General features: G+C 38.3%; 1 protein-coding gene across 4 annotated transcripts in view; it reads right to left on the reverse strand.

The window, feature by feature from the left end:
* Positions 1-20,486, reverse strand: part of DYM (dymeclin) — a 391,190-nt gene that overhangs the window by 269,332 nt on the left and 101,372 nt on the right. For all 4 annotated transcript variants that reach the window (XM_088833353.1, XM_088833352.1, XM_055417337.2 and 1 more), the window contains 2 exons: positions 17,602-17,727; positions 16,127-16,269 (listed from right to left, as the gene is read on the reverse strand). In XM_088833353.1, the coding sequence (XP_088689479.1) occupies positions 16,127-16,269; positions 17,602-17,727 (269 nt within the window). The remainder of the gene's footprint in view (positions 1-16,126; positions 16,270-17,601; positions 17,728-20,486) is intronic.

Here is a 20,486-nt window from a genome sequence, read left to right on the forward strand (position 1 = left end):
AGTGGAAAGAAAAAGTCACTTTCACATGGTATATAAAGATCTATCAGATCATTTCAAATAAAAATGAATCAAGAATGTAATTATTATTTATAAACTACTTTCTTTTTTGAAAGTTCAAAGTGTTTTAATTAGAAATGTTTTCACAACTATGCCTGTTTCTGAGTGTCACATACTTTTTCTCTTACTGTAGTTTTACTTTCTCTCAATGAGTCAGCCCAGAAGAAGCCAAAACTGAAGAGAAAAACAATCGTCACATAAAATAAATTACAACTACTACACACCATACCTATCATAATGCATTCAGTAACTTTTTTCAATAACAATTGAGGGAAATGAATTTTAATCTTCAAATCTTTATTAATTTCTAGTATAGCATTTGCCTAAACAAATAATCACTACTTTGGCATTATAGTTTGGCTGGGACAGCCAGCTCAGCAAGCAAAGGAAAAAAAAACATTTTTGATGGCTCATTCAAATGGAAAAGCCATATATCAGAAGTTATTGTGTAAAACCTCAGTACTTATGATGGAAAGCACAGTTTGGCAGAACACATTTAATTAGGCTTGGCTCTTTAAAACATTAAATACTCAGTTATAATCACATCACAGCTTTGTCTTATAATGAAAAAATACACAAGAAATTTCAAAGTCAACTCTTCCTTTGCTTCATCCTTTTTTTAGGTATTAGAGGCTATTTAGAAGCCTGAAAATATATTAAAAGACAAGATCAAAGAAGGATAGAATCAAAAGAAAAACAATAAATGTTATAACTTATTTTCCTTCTCACAATATAAACTTTCAACCGAACTCTTTTAGTGACTATCTGAAGTCTCTATTATAAATGTATATACCAAATAACAGATATTTTCATAATTTACATTAAAAATCTTAGTAAATTATTAAAACGTCACTGAATTTTTTCTAAACAGAAGTTATCTTTCAAATATAACTATGTAATACTTGCTACTAATAGTGACCATTTATTGTGTACCTACTGGGTAACAGGCTCTTGCCTACACACTGGCTCATCTGATGACCTCAGAGGCCCGACAAAGGAAAGAGTTATCCTCATTTTACCTTGAAGAATTTGAGTCACTGAGAGGTTAAATAGCCCAAGAGCATCTAGGTAGTAAATGGCAGGACTGGCATTCAGTTCTAGGTCTACTACCAACAGCCAGACTGATACTTGTGCTTCGTCCATGATACCAAATTATCAAAATCTAGAGCCAAATCCCTCCAAAGGACAATAATATGGGGTTGCCTCCAAAATCAGAAAAGAAAATAATTTGTTTTAATCACAGGATTATTATTGCAAAGTCTCTTATGCAATCTGGAATGCCTCTTATTCTGTTTTGTTTGTTAGTGAGGTTTGAATGGCCTGTGGGTGATCTATTTTGGCCACAACCCTCAGCACCACCACTAAACAGGCTGTGGTTTAAAATAAAGAACGACTGGAGCTAAACGGTACTTTAGCTATCAAAAAACATAAGGGACTAACAGCCTCCAAAACTGAGAATTTCAGTGAGGAAAATTCCAGCATGACCTACTTAATACCTACTACTGACTGAATGTTTGAGTCCTCCCCACCAAATTCATATATTGAGCCTTAACCCCAATAGATAGCATAATAAAAAGCAGAGACATTACTTTGCCAACAAAGGTCCGTCTAGTCAAGGCTATGGTTTTTCCTGTGGTCATGTATGGATGCGAAAGTTGGACTGTGAAGAAAGCTGATTCCGAAGAATTGATGCTTTTGAACTGTGGTGCTGGAGAAGACTCTTGAGAGTCCCTTGGACTGCAAGGAGATCCAACCAGTCCATTCTAGAGGAGATCAATCCTGGGTGTTCATTGGAAGGTCTGATGCTAAAGCTGAAACTGCAATACTTTGGCCACCTCATGCAACGAGTTGACTCACTGGAAAAGACTCTGATGCTGGGAGGGATTGGGGGCGGGAGGAGACGGGGACGACAGAGAATGAGATGGCTGGATGGCATCACCAGCTCGATGGACGTGAGTTTGAGTGAACTCCGGGAGACGGTGATGGACAGGGAGGCCTGGCGTGCTGTGATACATGGGGTCACAAAGAGTCGGACACGACTGAGTGACTGAACTGAACCCCAATATGGTGGTAATAGGAGGTGGGGGTTTTGGGAAAGTGATTAGGTTTAGCTGAGGTCATGAGGGTGGAACCCCCAGGATTGTATTTGTGACCTTATATGAGGAAGAAGAGACATCAGTGAAGAAACACCATGTGAAGATACTATGCAACGAGTCAAGAAGAGAGCCTTCCCAGGACCTTGATCTTAGACTTTCCAGCATCTAAAACTGTTGAGAAATAAATATCTGCTGTTCAAGCCACACAGTCTATGCTATTTTGTTACAGCAGTCAGTCAGTTCAGTCACTCAGCCATGCCCAACTCTTTGCAACCCCATGGACTGCAGCATGCCAGGCTTCCCTGTCCATCACCAATTCCCACAGCTTGCTCAAACTCATGTCCATTGAGTCGGTGATCTGACAATATGTTACCACCATATACCCTGCTCCATCACATAACAAGTCACACAGGTAGAAGTCTTCATTCGTATGTTTTGTAAAACATCTCTAACAGCGTAAGGTGGTTTGTTTATAGATTAAAAGTAAGCATCAAGAATCAACTGTCTTAACAACTAAGATATCTTGGACTAATTGAACATTTAAAATATTTATTACAATTCAGGGTGGGTCAGCATTTTTTCTTTACTAAAATTTTTCGCTAAGTTTATAAACAAAATATTAAAAAGAAAATATAATCTTATGAAAAACTAGTGAGTAAGAAAGAGTACCATAGTGACTGTTGTCAAGGCAAGTTCATTTAGGAAGCAAGGAGAAATCTCTTGTGGGCAATATCTATTTAACAATCAGATTTTCCTTTCTGACTGTCATTAGCCAAATTTTGCACCACATAAAATGAAAAGTGAGTTGGAGAATGAGCAAAAATATGACTGGTATATTCAGTTTGGTCAGTATTTCAAAATATTTTTTACCTAAATTTTAAGGCTTGAGCAGACGAAAAAGATAAAATAGTCTCTCAGATTTTTTAATTGTCTTATATAAATTTGTTAAGAGACTTTCCGGTCACTTATGTCATCTGTTTAATACATTTTCTTTTAAATTATTTTTATTTTGATTAGCAAGAAACTGCAGAGTTTCAGGACACATAACAAGAGTCATTTATCTGAGGAGGGATGTTGTATAGTTTTAAAATTGGTTTTATATACATTATCTTACTTACTCTTCACAATAACAATAACCTAATACAAAAGCCCTTATTTTTCAGCTTTATAACTAGAATAATGAGATATAAAGAGTTAACTTGTCTAAGGACCATGCTAAGCTCGGGCTCCATCCCAAATAACCCAATTCTCCATATCAAACTCTGGAAACCCACCCTTATCCACAAGAACTTTCAAGAATGAGAGGAGAGAAAGAGCAACTGAGAGGTCTCTGTGGTGCAATCCAAACAGAGGAGATACAGGAGGAAAGGGGGCCTCATCTGAACTCACAAAAGGCTAGCTCAGCACTTCCTGCCACTGGGCGACTACAAGTTCCAGTTTCATGAAGATCCTTGTATGTCAGTCCTAAAAGTCAGGGCTAACTGTAGGAATCCACTTTAACTCTAAAAGTCTGCCATCTGGGAAAACCACACTACTTACTGCCCTCACAGCAAATCCTCACTGGGAACCCAGGAAATGAGATCTCGTCTACGCCGAACAGCCAAAAAATCCCTAGTTATAGTAATACTACTCTGTTATTTCACATGCGCCACCTACATAAACACTCTGCTTTCCACACTGGAATTAGAATGTACCAGTCCTCTCAATATGATGTCTAGCACCTAACTGTGAATAAAGCAAGAAGCCCCAAAATATTAATATTTGTCTAATGACAATCCAGGGCTCAAATTAAGAGTAAATCTTATGCACTGGCTGGAGCTATGGATGACATTACACTAACAAAATTATACCTGAGATAGATACACTGAAAGGTCTGTACCCGTATACATAAAACCTGAAGGGGAATAGGACATAAAAGTTACACATGGAAAAATACTTAGATAATAAAATTAATAACAAAGCCATTAACAACTGAATGCTATCTGCCAAAACAGTTAATGGGCAGTTACTCTAGATGAGTAAAAAAATACAGTATCCAGAATCAGGGAATTTGGAGTTCCAACTTATTTCATGCTGTAGTACCATACTGTCAGACTTAAACAATCCTAATAAACTAGACCTCATCAGCTACACAGAGCAAGAAGAGAAAGCAAGGTAATACAAAAGGAGAGGGTCAGTTAAACCCATTAGAGATGCCTCAAAACAATACATTTCCCAGTAGTTAATAGTACTGACTCAATTATCTGCCATGATGGGCTCCCAGGAGAACAAATTCAGGCACTGTAACAGGACGAGTGTGTAATTTTGTATTCCAAAACTATGAATAAAATTTTGTCAGCATGTATTATAGATATTACCAGATAAAGTAACATATTAATATATAATTCACTCTGACCACTTCCAGTAAAAGAAATAAATCACATTTGACACATATATGAAAATTATTTTTTTAAACAAAGAACAAAATTTGATTTTTCAGTTTTCTAACCTTATTGAGGTTTTCAATGGCTAAGTCAAAGATCTCTCCTGGTAAATGTCACTGCACTTAAAAATATATGGGTTACTTTCAAATATCTTTTGATATTGATTTCTAACATAATTCCACAGTGATAAGAGAATAAACTCTGTATGATTTTGATACCTTTAGACCATGAGATTTTTGCATCTTGTTTATGTCCCTGGATATGATCCAGTGTCTCCCAGTTTATAATCTATGGGAACTTAAATAGAATTTGTATCCTACTGCTGTGTAAAAATTGCATTTGTGTGTATTAGTTGCTCTGTCACGTCCGACTCTTTTCGACCCCATGGACTGCAGTCTACAAGTCCTCTGTTCATGAAATTCTCCAGGAAAGAATACTGGAGTGGGTAGTCATTCCCTTCTCCAGGGGATCGTCCTGACCCAGGGATCAAACCCAGGTCTTCTGCTTGCATTGCAAGCAGATCTTTATCATCTGAGCCAGGTGCTTTTCAGATCTACTATATTCTTATACTTTTCTGTATAATCATTCTATTAACTTTGAGGAGTTTGATATTAAAACTCCAATTAAAAATCTTAACTTATCTACTGAAAATAATTATAATATAGAGTCGAACTATACGTAACTTTGTTCTGCATTTTCCAAGTCTCCTATAAATGTGTTATCAAACTTTCATAATTTAAAAAATAAAAAGAGAAAAAAAGAACAGAATTTATAGAAGTTAAATTTCATTACTCTCATTAACTGCAATAAACTTACTAGTGGTAATCAAACATCATCCAAGCACTCACTACCAAGACCAATACCTCAGGACCAATAGTTAAACAGAAAGAAGGGCATACGTACTAACCAAAGCAATCTACAGACTTAATGTGATTCCATGACATCTTTCACAGAACTGGAGCAAATAATCCTAAAATTTATGTGGAACCATAAAAGACCCAGAATTGCCAAAGCAATCCTGAGGAAAAGAACACATAAATATGGAGGCATAACACATTCAGACTTCAGATAACACTACAAAGCTACGGTAATCAACACAGCATGGTATTGGCACAGAAACAAAAATATGAATGAGAGCCCAGAAATAAACCCACAAACCTATAGTCAATTAATCTTCGATGAAGGAGGCAAGAATATAAAATGGAGAAAAGAGAGTCTCTTCAAGTGATGCTGGAAATCTGGACAGTCACATGTAAATCAATGAAATCAGAACCCTCCCTCTAATCATATACAAAAATAAACTCAAAATGGCTTAAAGACTTAAATATAATCCAACACACCATAAAACTCCTAGAAGAAAACATAGGCAAATGTTCTCTGATGTGAATCTTACCATTGTTTTCTTTGGTCAGTCTCCCAAGGCAAAAGAAATTAAAGTAAAATATATACAAATGGAATCTAATCAAACTTACAAGCTTTTGCATAGCAAAGGAAAGCATAAACAAAACAAAAGACTGGGAGAAAATATTTGCAAACAATGTGACTGACAAGGGCTTAACTTCCACAATATACAAACAGCTCAGACAACTCAAAAAAACAACAATAAAAACCCAATCAAAAAACAAGCAGAAGAACTAACAGACATTTCTCCAAAGAAGACATCTAGATGACCAACAGGCAGAAAAGATGCTCAACATCACTAATTATTACAGAAATGTAAAGCAAAACTACAATCAACTCAAACCAGTTAGAATCGCCTTCACCAAAAAGTCTACAAATTCTGGAGAGGGTGTGGAGAAAAAAGAACCTCCTACACTGCTGGTGGGAACGTAAATTAGCATAGCCACTGCGGCAAATAATATGGAGCTTCCATAGAAAACTAAAAATAGAGCTACTATAAGATCCTGCATCCCTCAAAGCAAAAGTTCTAATTCATAGTATCATAAGACACATGCACCCCAATGTTCAAAGCGGCACTGTTTATGGCAGTGAAGACATGGAAGCAACACACACACACACACACGGAAGCAACACACACACACACGGAAGCAACACACACACACACGGAAGCAACACACACACATGGAAGCAACACACACACACACACACGGAAGCAACACACACACACACACGGAAGCAACACACACACACACACACCCCTACCCTGGTAGCTCAAACGCACGCACACACACACCCCTACCCTGGTGGCTCAAACGCGCGCACACACACACACCCCCACACCCACCCCTACCCTGGTGGCTCAAACACACACACACACACATACACCCCTACCCTGGTGGCTCAAACACACACACACACACACATACCCCTACCCTGGTGGCACACACACACACACACACATCCCTACCCTGGTGGCTCACACACACACACCCCTACCCTGGTGGCTCACACACAAACACACCCCTACCCTGGTGGCACACACACACACACCCCTACCCTGGTGGCACACACACACACACACACACCCCTACCCTGGTGGCACACACACACCCCTACCCTGGTGGCGCACACACACACACACCCCTACCCTGGTGGCACACACACACACACACACACCCCTACCCTGGTGGCACACACACACACACACCCCTACCCTGGTGGCACACACACACACAACCCTACCCTGGTGGCGCGCACACACACAACCCTACCCTGGTGGCTCAATGATAAATAATCTGCCTGCAATGCAGGAGACCCAGGTTCAATCCCTGTGTGGAGAAGATCTCCTGGAGAAGGGATTGCCTACCCACACCCCTACCCTAGTGGCACACACACACACACACACCACACCCTGGTGGCACACACACACACACCTACTCTGGTGGCACGCACACACACACACACACACACACCTGGTGGCACACACACACACCCCTACTCTGGTGGCACACACACACACACACACACACAGACACACACACCCCTACCCTGGTGGCACACACAGACACACACACACACACACCCTACCCTGGTGGCTCAATGATAAATAATCTGCCTGCAATGCAGGAGACCCAGGTTCAATCCCTGCGTGGAGAAGATCTCCTGGAGAAGGGATTGCCTACCCACCCCAGTATTCTTGCCGGGAGAAGTCCATGGACAGAGGAGCCTGGAAGGCTACAGTCCATGGGGTCAGAAAGAGCTGGACATGACTGAATGACTAACACTTTCACTTTCATATATATATACATACACAAACAAACACAAAACACAATGTTACTCAGCCATAAAAAATGAATGAAATGATGCCACTTCCAACAACATGGATGGACCTAAGAGATTACCACACTAAGTGAAGTAAGACAGAAAAAGACAAATATCATATGATATAGCTTATTTGTGAAATCTAAACAAACAATAAAATGATACAAATGAACTTATTTATGAAACAAAAAGACACTCACAGATACAGAAAACAAACTTATGGTTATCAAACGGGATGGGGAGAAAAATTAGTGTTTAGGATTAACATATACAAACTATATGTAAATAGGTAAAAAACAAGAACCTACTGTTATGTAGCACAGGAAACTATACTCAATTATCTTTTAATATATTGTGAAATATATATATGTGTGTACATATATGAATAACTGAATCACTTCACTGTACATTTCAAACTAACAACACTATAACATAACTATACTTCAATTTTTTTATGTCTAAAAAACTAGAGACACCCCCATTTAAAAAATACACATTCAAATATTTAGGGGTAAAGGGCCATGATGCATATAATTTATCTTCAAATGGTTAGAAGAAAAAACTTGTGTGTGTATGTGCGTGTAGAATAGAGGGTAGAGAAGAATACAAATACAAAATAAATCAGATAAAAATGTCAACAATAAATCAGTCTGGTTAAAGGTATATACTGATAACTTGGGGAGTTTATTTTTGGAATTATTACATATACATATATGTGTGTGTGAGTTTATTGTCAAAGAAAGCTTCTCAAAAGTGAAAAAGTGCAAAATGTTGATAAGTCTTGAAGATGGGTTATGCATAGATAGTCTGTACATCTTTGAAATTTTCCACAATAAAATGTTAAAAAAAGAGAAAATACTAAACAACAAGTAGGTAAAATCATGTATGTAAATTTGATGCTTTCAAACTGTGGCTAGAGAAGACTCTTGAGAGGGCCTTTGTCTGCAGGGTATCAAACCAGTCAATCCTAAAGGAAAATCAATCCCAAATATTCACTGGAAGGAGTGATGCTGAAACTCCAATACTTTGGCCACCTGATGTGAAGAACTGACTCATTGAAAAAGACCCTGATGCTAGGAAAGACAGAAGGCAGAAGGAGAAGGGGACGAAAGAGGATAAAATGGTTGGATGGCATCACTGACTCAATGGACATGAGTTTGAGTAAACTCCGGGAGACAGAGAAGGACAGCAAAGCCTGGTGTGCTACAGTCTACGGTGTCACAAAGAGTTGGAGACTACTTAGCAACTGAACAACCAAATTAACTACTAAAGTGATGGGCAAACATAAGTCTTCAATAAATGACAGACATGTTACATAACTGAGTTTACATTTACCTTAAGTGTTCAGTTAAGTTGCTCAGTTGGGTCAAACTCTTTGAAACCCCATGGACTGCAGCACGCCAGGTCTCCCTGTATATCACCAACTCCCAGAGTTTACTCAGAAATCATGTTCATTTGAGTTGGGGATGCCATCCAACCATCTCATCCTCTGTCTTCCCCTTCTCCTCTTGCCTTCAATCTTTCCCAGCATCAGGGTCTTTTTCAATGAGTCAGCTCTTCCCATCAGGTGGCTTCCCATCAGCTTCAACATCAATCCCTCCAATGAACAGTCAGGAATGATTTCCTTTAGGAAGGACTGGTTGGATCTCCCTGCAGTCCAAGGACTCTCAAGAGTCTTCTCCAGCACCACAATTCAAAATAATCAATTCTTCGGCGCTCGGCATTCTTTATGATCCAACTCTCACATCCATACATGACTACTGGAAAAGCCATAGCTTTGACTAGAGGGACCTTTGTTGGCAAAGTAATGTCTCTGCTTTTTAATATGCTGTTTAGGTTGGTCATAACTTTTCTTTCAGGGTGCAGTGATTTTGGAGCCCCCAAAAATTAAGTATGCCACTGTTTCCACTGTTTCTCCATCTACATGCCATGAAGTGATGGGACCGGATGCCATGATCCTAGTTTTCTGAATGTTGAGCTTTAAGCCAACTTTTTCATTCTCCTCTTTCACTTTCATCAAGAGGCTCTTTAGTTCCTCTTCACTTTCTGCCATAAGGGTGGTGTCATCTGCATATCCGAGGTTGTTGATACTTCTCCCGGCAATCTTGATTCCGGCTTGTGCTTCTTCCAGCCCAGCGTTTCTCATTATGTCCTCTGCATATAAGTTAAATAAGCAGGGTGACAATACACAGCCTTGATGTACTCCTTTTCCTATTTGGAACTAGTCTGTTGTTCCATGTCCAGTTCTAACTGTTGCTTCTTGACCTGCATACAGATTTCTCAAAAGGCTGGTTAGGCGGTGTAGTATTCCCACCTCTTTCAGAATTTTCCACAGTTTGTGGTGGTCCACACAATCAAAGGTTTTGGCATGGTCAATAAAGCAGAAATAGATGTTTTTCTGGAACTCTCTTGCTTTTTCGATGATCCAGTGAATGTTGGCAATTTGATCTCTGGTGCCTCTGCCTTTTCTAAAACCTGCCTGAACATCTGGAAGTTCACAGTTCACATATTGTTGAAGCCTGGCTTGGAGAATTTTGAGCATGACTTTGCTAGTGTGTGAGATGAGTGCAATTGTGCGGAGGTTTGAGCATTCTTTGGCATTGCCTTCTTTTGCAATTGGAATGAAAACTGATCTTTTCCAGTCCTGGGGCCACTCCTGAGTTTTCCAAATTTGCTGGTACCCTGAGTGCATTACTTTCATAGCATCATCTTTCAGGATTTGAAATAGCTCAACTAGAATTCCATCACCTCCACTAGCTTTGTTAGTAGTGATGCTTTCTAAGGCCCACTTGACTTCACATTCCAAGATGTCTGGCTCTAGGTGAGAGATCATGCCATCGTGATTATATTGGTCATGAAGATCTTTTTTGTACAATTCTTCTGTGTATTCTTGCCACCTCTTCTTAATATCTTCTGCTTCTGTTAGGTCCATACCATTTCTGTCCTTTATCGAGCCTATCTTTGCATGAAATGTTCCCTTGATATCTCTAATTTTCTTGAAGAGATCTCTTGTTTTTCCTATTCTGTTATTTTCCTCTATTTCTTTGCATTGATCGCTGAGGAAGGCTTTCTTATCTCTCCTTGCTATCCTTTGGAACTCTGCATTCAGATGCTTATATCTTTCCTTTTCTCCTTTGCTTTTCACTTCTCTTCTTTTTACAGCTATTTGTAAGGCCTCCTCAGACAGCCATTTTGCTTTTTTGCATTTCTTTTCCATGCGGATGGTCTTGGTCCCTGTCTCCTGCACAATGTCACGAACCTCCATCCAGAGTTCATCAGGCACTCTATCTATCAGATCTAGTCCCTTAAATCTATTTCTCACTTCCACTATATAATCATAAGGGATTTGATTTAGGTCACACCTGAATGGTCCAGCGGTTTTCCCTACTTTTTTCAATTTAAGCCTGAATTTGGCAATAAGGAGTTCATGATCTGAGCCACAGTGAGCTCCCGGTCCTGAGGTACGTAAGTATTAGCTTTTGGTATTTAGTTACATACAAGTATTTACTGACAGTCCACAAATATAAGGTGCTCTGCTGCAGTGAACACTCTCACATAAGTCAAGAAGCAGCTTATACACTCAGGACTCAAGTGGTGACAATGAAAGACCAAACAGTAAGGACCTATATAGGAAAGTATCTAAAAAAGAGTGGGAATCTGCTCAGTCGCTCAGTCGTGTCCTACTCTTTGCCATCCCATGGACTGTAGCCCGCCAGACTCCTCTGTCCAAGGGATTCTCCAGGCAAGAAACTGGAGTGGGTTACCATGCCCTCCTCCAGGGGATATTCCCAACCCAGGAATTGAACCCAGGTCTCCCACACTACAGGCAGATTCTGTACCATCTGAGCCAGCAAGGAAGCCCAAGAACACTGCAGTGGGTAGCCTAACCCTTCTCCAGGGTATCTTTCCAACCCAGAAATCAAACCAGGGTCTCTTGCATTGCAGGCAGATTCTTTACTAGCTGATCTACCAGGGAAGCCCCAAATCAACTATACTTCAATTGAAATTTTTTTTTAAATAGGGAAAAATGAAAAAACAAAAAAAGGCCAGACAGTAAACGTCAAGAGTCAAAGGAACAGAGCTCAAGTGCAAACCAACATGACCTCTTTGCTATGTGATCTTAGACAAATAATAACTAGGAACAGCTCTTTACCAACTATATTAAAAAAGTAAAACCATTTATTTCACAAGGTTTCTATGAGAATAAAGTGAGATACATAAAAGTTGCTCTGTAAACTGTGAAGTTTTATTGTATGTAGAACCAGTGGAGGGAGGATGAGGCTTGAACCTAGTGATCATAAGACAAAGCAGAGTGTTAAGTGCCTCAGGAAAAACCACATCTAGCTTCGAGGTAGAAAAGGAAGTCTTTTGTGGAGAAGGTGGTACTTGAGATGGATCTTAAGGGATGGAGGGTCAGAAAAATTAACAGCAGAGAGAGGAAGAAGAAGGATTCTAGATTACAAAGATAACCCAAGCAAAAGTATAAAAAAGGAAGAAAGTCAGGCACGTAAAAAGCAGCAGAGTTTCTGCTAAAGTCTGGGAAACAACCAAATATAAATCTGGAAAAAAGTGAAAATAAACTGGAGAGGGCCCTCCCTAACTCTTTGAAGGTCCAGATGTATGGCTCACTACTCCTCTGGACCCCAGTTCTAACAAAGAGTCTCTTCTTCCTTTCCAGTTAAAACAAAAACCTCACTGTCGAAAACTGTTGTGTTCTTTGAAATAAGGCACACTAATTCAAAGGAAATAATTTAAGCAAACCATACTATACATATCCTGCTATGAAAGGAAATGCTTTCTAAATCCAGGAAAAATTTAATCCCAATGAAAATGAATATAATCCAAAAAGGATTACAATTTACATTTGGCTTTAGAATCATTTTTTTTTTTGGTGAGGACCTTCCAAATCGTATCTTTCTCAAGCTAATATTAAAGAAAATTCCTTAACTACCAACCAAAAGACACAACTAAAGCCAAATTTCCTTTGTCAATCCTTAGAGGAAAACATAGGCAAAACACTCTCTGACACAAATCACAGCAAGATCCTCTATGACCTACCTCCTAGAGTAATGGAAATAAAAACAAAACAAATGGGACCTAATTAAACTTAAAAGATTCTGCACAGCAAAGGAAACTATAAACAAAAAAATAACCCTCAGAATGGGAAAAAAATAATAGCAAATGAAACAACTGACAAAGGGTTAATTTCAAAAGCAGCTCATACAAATCAATACCAGAAAAACAACCCAATCAAAAAGTAGACAAAAGACCTAAACAGACATTTCTCCAAAGACATACAGATGGCTAACAAACACATGAAAAGATGCTCAACTTCAACTCATTATTAGAGAAATGAGGATCAAAATCACAATGAGGTATCATCTCATACCAGTCAGAACGACCATCATCCAAAAGTCTACAAACAATAAATGCTGGAGAGGGTGTGGAGAAAAGAGAACTCTCTTGCACTGTTGGTGGGAATGTAAACTGATATAGCCACTATGGAGAACAGTATGGAGATTTCTTAAAAAACTAGGGTTAAAACAACCATAAGACCCAGCAATCCCACTAGTAGGCAAGTATCCTGAGGAAACCAAAAATGAAAAACACACGTGTTCCCTAACGCAGCTCTGTTTATAACAGCTAAGACACAGGAGCAACCCAGACGTCCAGTGACAGAGGAATGGATGAAGAAGCGGAGGTGCACATATACAAGGGAATATGACTCAGCCGTAAAACGGGATGCACCTGAGTCAGTCAGAGGACGTGGATGAACCTAGAGCTATTATACAGAGTAAAAGAGTCAGAAAGAGAAACACAAATACCAGTACTGTTTCGATTTAGAATTTAGAAAGGTGGTAGGTACTGATGAGCCTATTTGCAGAGCAGCAGTGGAGACACAGACGTTGAGAACAGACTTATGGACACGGCCTGAAGGGGAGGAAGGAGAGGGTGGGAGGTATGGAGAGAGTAACATGGAAACACACATTACCAAACGTAAAACAGAAAGCCAACGGGAATTTGCTGTATGACTCAGGGAACTTAAACTGGGATTTGGCAACAACCTAGAGCAATGGATTGGGGAAGGAGGTGGGAGGGATGTTCAGGTGGGAGGGGACAACAGTAAATAAATGGCTGATTCATGTTGATGTTTGAAACCAATGCAACACTGTAAAGCAATTATCCTTCAATTAAAAACAAATTTTTAAAATATTTCCTTTGTCAACTTGATTGACTTTCATGGAATGTAGCTTAATTCAAAATTACATGGCTATGACTGTTCTTTTTTCTTTTTCTTTTTTTATTGAAGGATAATTGCTTTACAGAATGTTGTCGCTTTCTGCTAAACCTCAGCATGAATTGGTCAAAGGTATACATATATTCCCTCCCTTTTGAACCTCCTTCTCATTAACACTTTCTTTTTTGCACAAAATACATGTGTGCTTTTTAGAAGAAAAATATCCTCTGGTTGTTGTTTTTCTTTAAAAAAATAATCTTTTGGGCCACATACTGTAAAATAATAAATTACTCCATCACTTATACTTTTACATGAATAGTTTTAAGAAGACTTAAGAAGCTATGCAAAATGCCTTATCACTATAGGCACACAAAAATCCTAAGTCTATTTTAATGCCCTTAGCTGAATACTAAACTTCTTAACGGTACGGAAAAAGATCAGAGAACCATTCAAAATTATGTGGAAATAGTCTTAAGAGATTATCTATTCCAACTTTAATAGACATTTGCGAGACAAACTGGCAACTTTCTTCTGATACACAGAGTATATCTGAAATTAAAAAGTCTTTTGGCGCCCAGTACAGATGACATCATATACCATACTGGATTTCTTTATGATGACACATAACTGCAAGAAAAATCAAAAACTACACACATCTATGAAAGACTGCAAAGTATTGCCATTGTTTCAAAGAAAGCAGTTAATGAATTTATACCATCTCCTCCAACCATACTGGAGAGTACTAGAAAATACTCAGCTTTTCAACACTAACACTGGTTTAATGACTGAAAAGAGAAAACACTGGGAATTCCCCAGTGGTCCAGTGTAACCACTGGATTCTGGACTCTCACTGCCAAGCAACTGGGTTCAGTTCCTGGTCGGGGAACTAAAACTCCCACATGCCATGTGGCCAAAAAAAAAACAAACTACTAACAGATTAAACAAGCCTCTCCATGGAAACACAAAGCCCTTCCTGTGCTGCCTTTAGAGACCACGCAAGAGCAAGCCTCTAAAGCCTCCTTATCTGAAACAACGAGGGCCACAGAAGGGGTGACTCAGAGAATGAAACTCTGCGGCTCTGACGGTTGAAGCAGCATGCTCAGCACCAGAGACAAAGCCAAGAGTGATCACAAATGTCATTCAACTTACAATACTAAAAGAAGACGACCTAGAACAGAGGTCTTTCAATCCACAGAGGTTCCTGAGACTAACCATCTCATAAATTATCACACACTACTCCATTTTCCTATCAAACTGACACCCTGGCTAGATTGTAGAGAGCATGTCACTGCCTAATTCAGCTGCGGAACTCAGCTCCATTTAAAATTCCTTCAGACAGCTGAACTCTGCACTGTATAATTAAGTGGACCATATACGGTTTCTTAAGTTAAGAGCACCCACACAGACCTTACAACTGCCAAAGTGCCAGTCTAGTTTTTGTTTCTCCTTCAGAACAAAGCACAAGTTCAGTTGACATAACCTCACATGACCCAGTTCCTCTGGTATTTCTAGTCTCTTTTAAGTCAAAAACACTGTGAAGCAGAAATGAGGCTTTACTGGATGATGGGAAAGGATTCTTCAGTTAATGAAATTTGCTTCCAATCTGAAAAAATTCATGCTTGTGTCACCTCAGAATTTATTACAAGCCTCTTCAAAATGTGCTAATTTGTCACCAAACAAAGGAAACGTCATGTATAATAAAAAAACTACACCTAATTAGTCATATAAAATCCTACTCAAGAAAGCCCCTAAAATAGAACAATTTCCTCATAAAACGTAAAGTGATAAAATCCAAGAGCATAACTGTATTTATATTGCACAGCGAGAATGCATATAATATGCATGTTTATATTGTTCTTGAAAAATGCTGTCTTATAGGTAAACAATCTATGCACGATTTGCACATATTTCCTTGTATAAATCGGTGCACCAAATGAAAAAATATAAACTACTTCCAGTATTTCACATTCAACCAGCTACACAGATGCAATATAACAGTATTGGCGGCCAAGTGGACAGAATTTCTTATGACTAATTGGACAAAACCTACTACGTACACCAGAGAATTGACAAATTCTGGTAAGACTTACTTGCTACTCCTGATGCCAGTCCATAGAGCAGTCCTCCCCCATCCGACTGCTGAGGCAATACATGCGTTCCTGGAGGAGGCGGCTTTTCCTGTCTGATGAAGTTATACAATAAGGTTTTCACAAGTTTGCTGGTGTATGGAAGACTACACAAAAAGAATAAAAAAGAAAAGAAACTCATATTTTGGGGAGTCAACTGACTCTGTATCGTGATAATCTGTTGACATAAAAGGGTTTAGCACAATTCAAAGAAAATCTAGCATTGTCACAAAAGAGAGACAATTATGGGCTTTGAGATCAGACTTTAGGTTGAATGAATTCTGGCTTTCCTCTTACTATGCCATATGTTATTCATCAAATCATTTCAACTCCAAAGCTTCAGTTACTTTATTTGTAGTCAGGACAACAGGTGAGCTATTACAAATTCAGTATATAATACAGTACTTGACACTTGAATGGAAGTAGTAACAATCAGTAGGAAAAAGCAAGAGTTAAAAAATATGGAAACTGACATGAATAGTAATATCTGACTTAACCCAATATATCCAAAATATTCAACATATAACCAACATAAATATTGAACCTTACATTTTCTAAAATAAATAAAAATATGAAATTATTCAATCTATGCATGCATACAAAAACACATCCATACATACATATACAGACTATTTTTTTCAATGTTAATACTCTGTTTTTCAGTAATGGATGGAGAGGAGAAGGGAGAGAAAACAGGTTAAATAGAAATGTGTTCATAAATTAGTCATGAATCAACTCCTGACATCTGGAGAAAGCTTTTAAATAGACTCTTGAACCAATGCTTAAGGCCTTTTCATCTCTATTATCAGTGATTTTCAAATGTGTTCCAAAACAGTCCTGAAGGATTCTGTGAATGTGCCATAGGTATAATCAAGGTGGCAAGAGGGATGTGAGAAAGACAAAGGTGTATGTGTGTTTGTGTGCGTAATATTTATCTACTCCTATCCCCACTCACCAGGAGCACAGCACCACATCCTAACACATGCCTAGCATACAATAAATATTTGTGGCCTAAATTAAAGGAGGGATGTCAGTGAAGCAGCTGCCAGGGAAGTCCAAACACACGGTAATGAGGCATACACTGTGTAGTAGTTTCAATGGAGCTAATGGGAAGGGGAAGCTAGAAGAGTGAACAAATATGACTGGATGACTCCTTAAGACACACAGAATGACTCAGCAGGAAGAAAAAGAGGACTTCACAGTTTCAACTCTACAGAGAAACCACTAGGGAAGGTAAAGGAACTGGAGGATGAAAGGGCGGGGAGGATGGCTAGTTTAGCCAGGAAAGCACATCCTTACGTGATCGGTCTGAAGTTCTGATGGGACAACCAGAGGAAATGTCTGCTTGGAGATACGGAACAACACTAAGAAAAGAGGACAAGAAGCAAACTACAGATGAATACAATAAAGAACTTGACAAATTTAAAATAGAAACATACCATCGACCTCGCATCAAATACTTGTGACTGATGCTCTGTCTCAAAACTTCCTTGTGGAAGAGTTGGCAAGAAAGGAAAACCACCATTGTTGACACAGCTTCTACTGATATTTCATAAGTAATATCTCTGAAAAAACAGGAAACAAAGCAGAATAATGATCATTTAGGAAGATATTGCCTTTTTCGAAATAAACTATACATTTAAAAATAAATCAAAACATTCAGTGTTTCTGGATTATTTTACAAATACTAATATGCTTAATATAAAAACTAAGTCAATCAAAAACATGAAACCTTTCCTTGTCATTAGTTCTTGTAATGGGCGAAGTATCCCCTTACTTTCTTATTTTCCAGTTCCATCTACAGATGAATGACAAGTATATTAGCGTATAATGGAAATAATTGCCAGCAAAGATCCACTCTAAAGCCTTTATGTTTATCTCTGTTTAGTTATAACACAGAAACAAACATTCAGATTGTAAAACTGAAGAGAAGTCACAGGGTAGGGAAGACAACAATGATTTTCCGAGTTGATATTCGCTTTATAATAAGAACAATGGTAAACTCCAGATCTTCTATCTCTAAGAGTGTATGTTCTCAAGGCCAACTCTGCCTGTTCAGCAAAATATGAATAGTAAACAAATTATCCCTGTTGTATTAATCATGTTTCTTTTACGAAAGACTACAACTGTCCTCCAAAAATCATTAACCCCTTTTAGAAACAAATCTTAGATCAAATAAAAAGGAAACAATTTCAGCCGAGTAGGGAGCACAAACTGGAATAAATGCATCAAAATTTTTTCAATTATTGCAAAACTTTAAATACAATTATCAGACAAAACAGTAACATGTTAGACCAGGAAAGTGAAAATCTCAACAACACAACAAAGAATAACAGCTCCAAAAAAAATCAAAATATTTTTACAGAAATGAAATATTCATGCAAAGTGCAAAGAAAAACATGTAACACCTACTTACATGAAGCTCATTAAACAAATTAAAGATGATTTGATTCTAGAAATGGGCAAGCTTACCAGATTTTTGGACTTCCCTACAGAGACCGAGGTTCGATCTCTGGGTCAGGAAGACCCCTGGAGAAGGGAATGCGTACCCAACTCCAGTATTTTTGCCTGGAGAATTCCATGGATGGAGGATCCTGGCAGGTTACAGTCCATGGGGTCACAAAGAGTCAGACAAAATTGAGTGACTAACACTTTCACTTTCACCAGATTTTTAAGTTCTAATTCTATCAGATATATATGGAGTTCATGTGGATAGAAATATCTTTTGCAAGTAAAGTATACAAAACAAAACCCAAAAGACCTGTGCAAATGATCTTATTATGCAATAAATAAATCTCATTTCTGCTCAGAAATGTAATACAGTAGAACACTTCTCTTTCCTGAAATTTCCACAAATATTACTGTAAATATTAACCACATAAAAGGCAATTATTTTATTTGCTCTTATTTCTCAAAATGAATCAAAAACAGTCCTGAAGTGTTGTGTTATGGTTCACTAATTCTTTGCTAATGATGATTTGGGTGCCAACCACAAAGGATTTTGAATCACAACAATCATTTATTCATACAGCCCATGCCCGTTAGAATCCATACTCTACAGTCAATTGGCTAGGCTCTTCAGTTGGGTCAGGGCTTGAAGACAAATCCTGAAGAACAAATATCCTGCCACAGGGTACAGTAATCTGGATAGGTGACTACCTCCAATATATCTGTTAATATATTCAGTCATTCCATCAATAATTAATAAAAAAAAACCCACAGTGGTTTACAATTCAACATCTTACTCTAGGTACCAGAACCAGGAAGAAATTGCTACCATTTGTTTAAACTAAAAACTATGGTTATTAATAAATACTAGATGTAACAACCTTAAGGAAAGAGTATAGATTTAGAACAAAAGGCTGTTCTCCTTTGAAATTAATTGGGCCTAACAACTTCACAAACGGGACAACAGGAAAAGTTTCAATCCTTGGACCATCCTCTCTTGCCACAGAATTTTGCAAAGAGGTTTTGACTTTGGAAGGTAGGGAAAGCTTGTAGCATAAAAGAATACTGACTCAAAATGACATTTTCATTATCAAGCTGAAAATCCATTCCTCAAAATTCTTAAATGACTGAAACTAATGTAATCCTTCCTATGTGCTTCATGTGCTGTGCTGTGCTTAGTTGCTCAGTTGTGTCCAACTCTTTGCGACCCTATGGACTATAGCCCACCAAGCTTCTCTGTCCATGGGAATTCTCCAGGTGAGAATACTGGAGCAGGTTGCCATGGATCTCTCAGGGGATCTTCCCAACCCAGGGATCAAACCCAGGTCTCCCGCACTGCAGGTGAATTCTTTACCATCTGAGCCACTGGTGTGTTTCACAGATCCACAGATAAAAATTCAATGTGTTTATCATATTGTATTCCAGTTGATACATCATTCAACAAATATTTATAAAGAACTTATTCTTACTATGTCTAAACAGGCATTATATTACACATTGGAGATACATCCATTAACAACAGATAACCTTTGTGGATGTTACACTTCAGTGGAAAAAAAGAACTCAATAATTACTCCAAAAAGGATCACAAAGAAAAAACAGCAAGTAACAAGAAGAAAAGATTATATGGTACTCCAATCTTAACTGTAGGATCAAAGAAAAGCTCCTCTGAAAAAGCAACATTAAGACCTAAAGTATGAGAGGCAATGATTTACAGTCAAGTCTATCTTTCTTACCAGAATACATGAGATTTTAGCTAGGGATTCTTTTTTTAGTTGTTTGTATTCCCAACTCGAGTTCATAACAGGCATTCAATGGATAAAGGATAAAGAGACAAGAGGGATCTCTACTGCTCTGATTTTGATTGGAACTAACT

Source organism: Moschus berezovskii, chromosome 28 (genome assembly GCF_049115385.1).
Source record: "Moschus berezovskii isolate FMDL1 chromosome 28, NW_MosBer_1.0, whole genome shotgun sequence".
Classification (NCBI taxonomy): domain Eukaryota; kingdom Metazoa; phylum Chordata; class Mammalia; order Artiodactyla; family Moschidae; genus Moschus; species Moschus berezovskii.